We start from the raw sequence: 11,551 nt of genomic DNA on the forward strand, positions 1-11,551 counted from the left end.
CTACATGAATGAAATGAAAAGCTGGTCTAAAATGCTTAGTTGGCTCCAGTCCTTAGTTTCTAGCCCATTATTATATTACAGATACTCTTCATCATCTCAAGCATTTTGGTAGCACTACAGGAGACCTACAGCAATGACTTCAGTAAAAACATGGAAAAAACGGGGAAAAATGTGCTCAGGTCAAGAATTTTCATTTTTTCAGACAGGGAGAAACAAATGCAGTCTCTTGACAGACTGTGATGCTGCAGTGTTACAAAAAGTATCCCTTCAAAGCATCTCTAACTGCTCCCTAAAACAAACAAACAAACCACCACCACCAACAGGGCTTAGCCATCAATTTCACTTTCACAGCCCTCCCTGAAAGCCTGGCAAACAGCATATCTTATGCACAAGCAACAAATCAGCTAAGAAGTTGAGCTTCACATTCTCAGGGTAAGACAGCAGAGTTTGCAGAAGGGAAAGCCTGCCATGAAATCTCTGAGTGACGTACACTGACCCAAGATGATTCAGCTGCTTTCCTTTATACTGTCCCTATCATCCCACGACCTGACAGGTCTTTATACAAATGAACGAAAGAAGTTTTGCCGCATCCTCCAGAAGCTGGTGTTTCACTCAGTTCAGACATGAAGCAGGTTAAGTAAGCTGGTGAGCATCAAACAAGTTTTAAGAAATGGTTTAGGTGTACTATTAGGACAACCACAACAAGATGGACAAGCACTCAGGCTTACAACTAATCTATGAGTTGTCTGGGTTAAATGCATACACAGAACACCAGACAGTATTCGTTTACTCGATGGCAAGTTAAATATATTCACAACAATCCACGTGACCTGATGTAATTATTCTTGTGGGTCACAGCCCACAACCTGGGCTTTGCTGAGCATCCACTTCAGAGAAACGTTTCATGTTAAAAACTATAACAATAACCAACCCAAACAAGTATCTCCTAGGGGACCACCAGAAAAGCCATCAGCCAGATTATAGTTCATGAAATCACATAATTAAATAATAGGTTTCAAGCAAACGAGGAAGGAAGTTTACAATTCTAAGGGACTTTCATCTGCAAGTAACATATGAGCAAGCAGCTTTTAATAGACAAGGACTTAATAGCTCACAGTTCCACTTAACTTGTATTTAAAGGACTGATCCTTAGTTTCCAGTCCTAAAGACAACAGCAGTTACAGCACATCCTTCCCTCAAAAGCTACTTTCAAACTACTAATTCCATCCCACATATTCCGTGCTCACGGAAGCTGCAACAACCACCCCAGCAGGCTGCAGCCAGGTATAATGCAGGCAGACACTTTAATTACATGGTGACACCCCTCAGCCCTGCCCTACCCATAGCTGGCCTGTCCCAGTGCTGGTCTCTCCTCGCTCCAGTTGCCAAGTGTACCAAACCATACCCGCTGAAGCCAAACACTTCCTGAGCACTCGAATGAGATCACAATCCCGGCTTTATTTGTGACCTAAGACAGCAGGCAAGTCTGGATGCGTCTGGGTGAAAGGAACAAACCTTAACTTTGTCTATCAGCATTTGTGTGTCTTTTCCTCTCTCTGTTGGTGCTTTCAGGCCTGCACGACCAACAACAAGACTTCATTTAAGAGGCTTCCCTCACTCACAAATGCACTACTTAGTCCTTAAATTGAGAGATGCTCCAAAAAAAAAAATAAAAAAATACTGCTAGACCTTGTTAAGCTCTTGTTCTCTAAGGGAAGGAATCCAAGTTCTGTTGAAATATTTGTCCCAATGTATAAATTAAGAAATTATGAAGTCACCTTAGTACTGGTTTTAACGCTGTCTCAGGTTTGCTTAGATTTAAGCAGATGTTAAGTGTTAGATACTTACATGTTCAAACCAACATGGAATTTAATCCCAATAAAACAGGAGCATCAGAAATGATTGCTTTGATTTCATCTATCACCCTGTGTTCTCATGGCTCAGAGAGAGCAAACGAGCATTTTCTCATGTTGACTACTTGTGAAGCTGACCTTACTACATGAGGTATTTTCCCCTCAATGTCCAGAGGGTAAGATTGCAAAGCTGGAGACTCCTGAGCCTGTAATGATGCGAAGATGTTTATAAATAAATAACAACCACATATACTGACTTGAAAAGCTCAGCATTTACTAAATGAAAGCTAAAATGTAAGCAAAAGAAAGAACTACTTTGACCTTGTTTCCAAACATTCAGAAGAATAAAGTTTGCTGAGGAATTTGCTGGACACAGTGTAGCTAGTGGATTCATTGTATTTAGAAACCTCTTTTGCCCTTTTGAATCCTGCTGGCACAACAGACAAATTGCTCAAGATAAACACCTGTTGATTTTATATTTTACATTAAGGACAACACAGCAACACAGTGAATGTTAATATTTCCTTTGGCCTTATTTATTTATTTACTTATTTTTTACATTGCAGTAAGATGAATTACTTTTAAAAACAAAACTTAAAGTTCAATACTAAGATCCTGGGTTTAAGCTTCCAAGTGCAAACAAGCACTTCTGAACTTCCTTTCTAAAGTTCCTTCAGTCCTAAGCGCATGCCCTTCTGCAACCTGGTAATTGCGTAAATGAACATCACAAATCTATTGTAGACTACTAGGCAAGTATTTTCAGAACTTTACTTTTTGCATTTCGTATAACTCAAGGCTTTATGAATGTAAACACCCGCCTTTCAATGTTGTATACCCATGCACTGCATGGGTAACACCAGGCTAGCAAGAGGAACAGAAAAATGAAACAGATGAGGCGGGAAGCTCGAAATGGACGAGCACCTAGACTAATGGAATCATACTAGGCACAGGAGCAGAAATAAGCTATTAGAACACAGAAGTGTTACAGCAACATTAACACCCAAACAAGATTTTTCAGTGTAAAAAACAGTGCTTACCTCAAGCCCATTAACACGATTTATTCAGAACTCACTCTCTCCCTGTGTTACAACTAAAATTAGGTTTGGTAAGGCCCCAAACTAGGTAGGATTAAGATTTCTGAATAATATATATGACAATTATACACTGGGTGAGTGCTTATCTTCTCAAGAAAGAGGAGGAAGTTTGTCATGATAAAAGTCAATTACGGAAGTTCACAGACAATCATCAGCTCTCCCTGGATTAGTTGAGTTTAGGCTTCAGATTGCCTGAGAAATCATAGTGCATATATATGCATATATAAAAAAAGAAAGAATAAGAATAAAACAATAATAGCAAAACAAAAGATCACTCTAGTGGTATGGTTGAGGAAGCACAGCAGACTATGCTGTGTGACTTTCTAGACAGGAGACAAGACAATTTAATTTACATTAAATTATTCCAGTAACAGAAGATATGTAGATCAACTACGCAATATTTTACGATTGAGAAAATGAGCACTCAAAGCTCATTCCGCGTTTTTCTGTCCACAAAAAAATGAAAGAGCATGCTAAATATTGTGCAGGCACTCACTGCTAAACCTTGAGTTAAAGCAGTTTGATTTTTCATCTGAAATGAAAAACCAAAACCCTGCTGTAACTTCAGGTTTCACATACCAAGGGGGAAAAAAAAAATAAAAAAAAATCTATCTTGGTCTCAAAGGCAGTTCAAACCCCTGGCTTTTGCGGCAACTCAAACAGCAACAGACTCCAGCCTGAACACCGCAGGGAACAGACCTTTTTCTCCAGAGGTTTCTTCTGCACAGACCTGGCTCCCCGGTTTAACAGGGATATGCTGGCACCAACACTGATTCCACTTGAAATCTAAACATCTGCATTCACTAGTCGTAGTTACACACTGAGGGAGTTTCAACACTTGGTCTTCAACCAACTGAATTGAAAGGACCCAAATTTTATTGCCATGGTGTAATATCAGCAATTTGAAGGATTAATTTGAGGCAGCATTACTACATTGTCTGTTTCACTAAATGAAAAATACGTACATACATAAAAACCCACTATAAAGAAAGAAATAACAGGCATTTTAGCTCTACTTGATCTCCCCCTCAACATAAGCAAGATGTGTATCTGCAGATGTTTGTATTTTTAATTGTGCATCCAGTGGTTTGCATTTGTAGGAGACGAGAGCATGTACGTGTATATGCAAGTACCGACAGTCAAGCTTAGAGAATTTGTCCCTGTGGGTTTGTGGGTCCAAACCCAGGCTCTTGAGTATGCAGGAGTAGAAGCACATGAGGTATGCTGCAGGTACATTTGTACAGAGACGAATGACACTACAATCCAAGTAAAATTGTAGCTACAACCAGCTCATCCGCACAGAAACAGGCACGTCGATCTCTCATGTTCCTGCCCGGGAACCCCAGTGAGCAAGGTGCGCAAGGTGAGCAGAGCGCGGTGCACTCAGCCAGACCCAGTGAGCAAAAGCGACACAGCGGGGCCAGTGCATCACATGTGCTACATGCAGGCTGGAAAGTGAGCAGCCATTTCAGAATCATAGAACCAGCTAGGTTGGAAAATATCTTCAAGATCACCAAGTCTAACCATCACCTGCCAAGTACCATCAGTAAACCGTGCCCCTTAGTGCCACCTCTGCACGTCTCTTAAATGCCTCCAGGGATGGGGACTCCACTACTTCCCTGGGCAGCCCGTTCCAATGCTCAATCATCCTCTCTGTGAAGAAATTATTCCCAATATCCCATCTAAGCCTCCCCAGCACAACTTGAGACTGTTTGCTCTCACCCTATCACTTGTCACCTTTTCTCTAGGCTTCTAGATTTTCAGCCACTGTGCTGGCAGGTCTGCCAGATGGCCAGAAACCTAAAGGATGCTTTCCTGTCTGTACCAGAGGAGGGACTGAAGGCTTTTTATCCCCCCTGCACCTGAGCCTGGCCCCCATGCAATCAGGGGCACTACAGGAGAGCATCCCAGTACAAAGCCATTTATTCGTGGTAGCACGGGCAGGAAAGGTCCCCAGCCCACTGGAAGCTTTCATCCAGTGCACCGTTAACAGAAAATTGCTCAGCCTGCCAGTAGGTGCAAATGAGTTCCTGTCCCCAATCTACTAAGCACACTGAGCGGGTATTAGGGGAGGCCAGAGCAGAGATTAGACACAGCTGTGTGATTCACAGCTATAACCAAGCAGCTTCAAACCACTGCTTAAGATGTATGCATTTCTGTTGGACCCTGATATGACACAGAAGAGGTGATTTCTTAAACGATTAGCGCACAACCTGAGGTACAGCTGTAGTAACCTTGTATTTCTACTCAGCTTAGCTTATTGATTGCTTTTGCAGCTCTCCACCCCCAAAATGCACCCTCCCAACACGCAGTTCTTCTGAGTAATTGTGAAGCTGATACCTTATTAAAATTGATGAGGCTCTTTATGAGCACATCACTTTGTTCAATTCAGATAACAAAAGAGACGTTTATTGAAAAGTCAATGATTTATTTTTTCAGCGCTGGATTTTGGTACAGTACCACGAGTACACTGAAATAAAAGTTTTATCAGACCAGTTAGACAACCGTAAGAAATAATTGTTAAGAATGGCATAACCCCCCCCAACCCCGAAGTTAAAATCAGCTGTAATTCTTAAGATATATTAGTGCAGTGAGAAATAAAAAAAAATCATGTTAGTCAGATCCTAAGCCCAAAGTCAACCCCCACACTCGATAATTGATAGACTGTTCCAAGGTGTTTAGTATCACAGAGAGCAGAGGACTCATCCCTGGACTAATTCTACACAAGTTCAAACCAGTTTTTTTCCTGTGAGGAAAGGTTATACATTTTCCCCCCTCTGCCCCTTTCAAAGAAAAAATATCTCAAGACACACGTAGAGCTTACTTCAGACTCAGTTTCTGCTGCTCATTGGCTGAGCAATCAACAGGCTAATTTGTTGATTAGTTCATCCACAGAGACTTACAAGTGTTTCAGCTAAGAGCTATGTGAAAAAACAGCATTATTGAGTTAAATCCCCCCCCTTTTTTTTCCAAGCAACATCTGTCAACACTTATATCCACAGAACATCGGGATGTGCTGATGCATTAAATAGCACAGCAGGTGTATTGGCTGTCACAGTAGTGTTCGGCAATAACCAGAGAGTTCAGTACAACTTAAGTGCTGTAGTTAATAGGGCAGTAATATCAAAACGCATTTGAAGTGTTGACAGTTCAGGTTCTAATGAACCGTGCATCAGTCAAATATAGGAACATCAAGTTGAAGAATCACATTTCCAAGGTAAGTTCACGTTTCTCCTCATCTCACTACAAACATTTTAAATGAGTAGGCTCTGATATTCCAAACTAGAAAGTGTCAAAATCCCTGTGAAACCACTGGCTGCATTCTCTACTTTTGCTTTACCAAGACATATCATACATGTACATCTCTACCTAATTTAAAGTAGAAAATAAAATTTTAAAAATATACACATATTTTTATATTATATATACACATTATAATGCATATAATGTATATATATAATATATATTATATATAGTATATAAAAATATTAAAAATATAAAATAAAAATATTCTAAGTCATATGGCTTTTTTTTTTTTTTTTTTTAATGTTCCAGTTGCTACGTTGTTCAGTAGCTGCTTATCATTTCTGTTGCTTTTAAAGATGTTTCATTTTCTTTTCAACTTCCATTGCATTATTTTTGCAACACGTCACCCAGATTCTGTCTGAAAAGACTTAGCCCTTGGAGGCGCCCATATACCCAGAGAGCCTCACAGACCTCCTTTTGGCCACAAGCTCAGATGGCATCCCTCCTTCCAAAGCAGGAACTGAGTCTCAAGCACGAAGTCAGAGCTCACACCAACAGCAGAAAGTACCTCAGAGGCGCTGCAAATAGTTGATTAAAGAACACCTTCACAGAAAGGGTAAAGTAAATAAACAAACCACAGATTATTATTTATCTAAAAATAAAACTAAAATCCCCCTTAAGCGCTTACAGAGTTTTCAGCTTTACTCTTGACACACCAGGTGTTAATTAGAACGTTTGTTATAATAAATATTAAGCTTTCAGCCTCCAAAGTCATTAAGAATAGCAACTGGACTACTTTATTTGATGGGAGATTAATCACAGAAGGAATCCAGGTCTAAATCTCAGTCTCTTGGGAATTTACAAAGATTTATCTATTTACTTACTGTTTCTTAGACTCCAAGGAAGCATGCTACCCTGATCTAATAATGAAAATTGTATTTGATAGATCTTAATGCCAGAAAGGTCCATTATGATAATCCAGCACAATCTTCTGTGCAGTACACTGCCAAGGATTGCATCCAGAGACTGCAGTGCTTGACTGGAGTTGAAACTTAACCTCTAAGAGCTTTTTATCTCTAGCATCAAACTCAGTACTATAAAACAAAACCCGCCAAACATGCGCCAAGTTCAGAATTTACAAGTACTCCACTAAAATGTTCTTACTATAAAAAGAAACAAAGATGACAGTAAAGCAGTAAAGACTGTTCCTTTCACTGGAACAAAACCAGTTATTTTACCACTAGATCTAACTCAGATTTAAATTAATGTAAAGGACAAAATCATTTGAGAGCACTGTGGAGAACATGAATGCTACTAATTTACAATTCCTATGGGAGGAAATAATAAAGTTTTTTCAAGCTTTTTGAGCCTATATTGTGGTCTTACAATTGCAAGGAAAGCCATTTAGAAGATTCACTGACTTGTGTCAGGTAAAGCAGTAGTGACAGACTGTCACAGGAAATCATAGTATACATTCATGTGCACTTTATTCGATTTTCAGACTTAAAAAAAATGCATTCAATTATTGACAGAATTGATCTGAAAGAGAGGAACAATAAGAGAGGCAACAGAAGCCAACCCCTTCTGTGGCCAATGACTGCTTGGTATTACACCACGCAAGCGTTATCATAACTGACCATTTGGTGTTTTGAATATTTATAAGCATTTCCCTGCACAGTCACTCATGTTTCCATTGAACAACAGCTTCCATTCATTCATTGCACTTTTTCCAAGAAAGATTTCGCCTGATAGATAATAATAATAATAAAAAGCAGCAGCTCTGTGAGGGACTGACTCTTCCTCTCCATTTTACACACAGACACTGTGTGGCAGAAGCACTAAGCAGCCAACAGCGTGAGTGCATGCTTCACTTTATAGAGCCACAATATTTTACTCCAGCTCCCACGGATGAGGAACAAGAGAGGGAACATAGTCCTACTTTTGCACCTGGTGACAAATAGTCCCATGGTACACAAAGGATTATGACAAGTGTATTGGCAGAAGGCGTTCCTTTATAGTCTTGCATCAAATAGTTTGTACTTCAAAAAGTAGATCTCTGGGTTTGACTTTTGCTGTTACATCTTGTACCAACACCAAGCACACATCCTAGGCTCTTTGCATTTGTTTCACATATATTTGGTAATATCACTACGAGGACAGAGTGCAGGGAGAGCACATAAGAGAGGGTTTATGGGCAGCCATCCTCTTACGCAGTAAGGATGAACCAATGAACCAGGCTGACTCACTGCGGAGACACTGCAGCACTGAGGAGAGTCACTGCACCCATCCACTAGTGATGGGAACTGCTGCGGGATTCTCTGGATGGGGGGAACAGCAGGAAGTCAATGCACCTGGCAAGCAGAAGTCAAGGGAGCCAACCCTCCTCTGATTAAGCGTTTCATTAGCAGCATTCACTGAAGGCATCGTTCTTGCTCAGAGAAAGCCTGCTCCTTTACCTGTCTCTCACTGTGAGATCATCTTTTGAAGAGGACAGGTTTTTGCACACAGTTAAACCAGGAAGGTACTCTGCATGGAACACCTGACTGTAACTCCAAGGCCAGCAAAAGTCATGAAACCACATGGCACACAGAGTAGTTTTCAGAAATCACATTCCTCTAAGTTTTCCAGGGGGAAAAAAATAAAAAATAAAAAAATATGGTGCTCCTCAGCGTGATGATGAAAAACAAACTGTGCAGCTTCTTAACAGAAACAGAAAGACTTCAGCATTTCAAATTGCTCCTCAGTCTCGTTGGAAGAGTCCAACATTCCTCTATCTGCTTATTTGCTTAACTGCTCAAAAAGTCTGCTTTCTAAACAAATTACAGAGGTAAGTATCTTAATGCTATGTTATTCTCATTACTGAGGCACCATTCTACATGCTCACTTTGGCAAGGCAAGCACAAGCTCTCATTTATTACACAAGTGTAATTACAACACAGGTTTCTGCTAAACTAGAAGGAAGTCTAAGTAACATGGAGTTATAAGTTTTTGCTCAGAAACTGAATTTCACTACCACAAAGGAAAAAAGATCTCAATGTTGTTTTCCCTCTCCAGGCTGTATGTGGGAATAACATATTCAAGAGGAAACTGCAAAACTGTCAGTGTAACTCATTACACACTGGTTGGAGGCCCAAGTAAATTTTGTTTAAAAACAATAACTGTATTTCTGGAAAGTGGCTTGTAATGCACATTTCTTCTGAGCACAGAGAAGTTGTTCACATGCCAGTTATAGCAGAAACACTCAAAACAGCAGCTGGTAGAAAGTCAGGAGACATCTGTTAAGTCAACAGGGCTTTGGTTTCCCATCACTTCAGCACCTTATAGAAACTGATACACCTTAAGAAGAAAGCACTATCATTGCTGCCTGGTGAAGACATCTGCTTTATGCACGCACAAACCACTACCAAGATGCAATTCAGGTGAAAAGACAGACAAACAAACAGAAGAACCAAATCCAAAAACACCAGCTACTTTACTACAAAGCTTGCTGGTGTGAAGAAGAGCAATCATAAGGGCTGGATCTTACCGTTAGCATTTTTCCCACAGATGAGATGCTCGTAGGGTTGCAGCACTCCCCAAAGTTCAGCATCATTGTTGATAACCATCTCCAGGATTTCAGCTGAGATCTCTCCTCCTCCGTCGGGGCTCTGACTTGCCAAAACCCTAGCCTTAATCTCTTCTACAAGGTTTTCCATGCAAGCGGTTAAAGAGATGGCCGCATATTCGTGAATCCTGACCGAGATCCTAGTGTCCACCATCCACCTGAAGAACCTCCCCACGGAGAGGGTGAGGCCGCATCTAGCCGATTTGCCCTTCCTCAGCCCATCTCCAGCACTCATGCTGTAGAGGGAGAGAGCCTTGACCGTGGCCAGGACGCAGCTTTCTGACAGCGACCAGCTCTGGATGAGCTTGATGGCACTCTGCACCTCGAACCTGGTGCACTTGGAGTGCATCACGCTGAGGCGCTGAGCTTCCCGGGCGATGCGGATCAGGGCGCGCCTCAGTAACTGGGAGAGCCGCCTGACAGCTTCCTGAGAAAAGGGCCTGCTCTTTCCATCTCCCTTCACTTTTCGGAGTATTTTTCCGATGTCTTCATCGGTCCAGGGGTACTCCTCTAGATCCGGCAGCTTAGGACACTTGGAAAAGATATCTGCAACCTCCGGGTCCTCCGGCAGAACCGTGTTCACTGTATCCCAGCTGTTATTCCTACTGTTCATGGAGCCCGAGTAGTACCACCAGTTGCCTCGGTGCTGAGAAGAGGTGAAGGCTTGGGAGTTGGACTTGGACGAGGAGAGACTAAGGGACCTGCAGGAATCCCCTGCCCCATAACCAGAGTCCAGAGTCAGATCCTCCAGGGTCTTCAGAGTAGAGCTGTATATCCCAGCCATAGGAAAGGCTGGCGAGCCAAGCGCCGGCAGCGCGACGAGGCGAGGCTGCAGCGGATCCCTAGCGAGCCGGAGCCGCCTGCCCCCGGGGCGGCCGAGCAGCGGGGCGAGCGGGAGCCGTGCGGGCAGCTACCTCCATGCCGCGGGGGGGCCGCCCCCGGCCGTCTCCTGCCCGCGGCGGGGCGCGGGGCGCTCGGCGGGACACTCGCGGCGGCTCGGGCTCAACTTCTCCGCCGCCGCTCCGCCGGGCGCCCCGCCCCGCCTCATGCAAATGAGCTGCGCCCGGACGCGCCAATCGGCGGCGCCCAAGCCGAGCCGGGCGGGCGCTATGCAAACGAGGCCGGGCGGGCGGGGCGCCGAGGGGACGCGAGGACAGCGGCTGCGGGGCTGGAGGCGGCGCGCGGGGCCCGAGCGCTGCCTCTGGGCGGTGTCTGCACGGCCCCGGCCCGGCCCGGCCCCGCCCGCTGCCCGCGGGCACTGCCCGGCCCCCCGCGGAGCGGCCGCGCGGGACGACGGCGCCGCCCGGCGGCAGCAGCCTGGCGGCACGGCGCGGGCCGGCGCTCCGCTCCCTGCCCTAAGCGCGTTTAGAACTCAGAAATAAGCTGACCAACTTGGCACTGTACTGATCCACAGACTTGGCTCCTGTTTAGGATACAAGAGGTTTCCTAGCTTGACATCTTAACGCCTTACTTTGGTGGGATCTTGTTTTCAATCTTTGTACTGCAGTATATACGCTTAGTGTCAATAAAAATACATTAGAACAACTACAAAAATTTCATTTATGTATAATACATGAACGCAGTTAAAAATCATGGTGTTTTCTATTTTTTGTTTCCTCCCCCCACCTGCTGGGTAAGCAGCTTCCATTCATGTTAGAAGCCAAAGTACTTAAAAAGGCATATGAAATTCCAACCAGTTCATCCCCCAAACTGCTTTCTCTACATTGCATCTTCTTTTATCTTTCTTAGATCTA

The 11,551-nt window shown here is 43.3% G+C and overlaps 1 protein-coding gene across 1 annotated transcript in view; it reads right to left on the bottom strand.

Moving 5' to 3' along the window:
• The window catches only part of ABTB2 (ankyrin repeat and BTB domain containing 2), a 141,015-nt gene extending 130,247 nt beyond the window's left edge, over positions 1 to 10,768 (bottom strand). Inside the window, exon 1 of the mRNA XM_082761993.1 lies at positions 9,720 to 10,768. Coding sequence (XP_082618119.1) covers positions 9,720 to 10,581 — 862 coding nt within the window. The 5' untranslated portion in view covers positions 10,582 to 10,768. The remainder of the gene's footprint in view (positions 1 to 9,719) is intronic.
• Positions 10,769 to 11,551: the final 783 nt, after the last annotated feature.

Source organism: Aythya marila, assembly GCF_965140915.1.
Source record: "Aythya marila genome assembly, chromosome: 5".
Classification (NCBI taxonomy): domain Eukaryota; kingdom Metazoa; phylum Chordata; class Aves; order Anseriformes; family Anatidae; genus Aythya; species Aythya marila.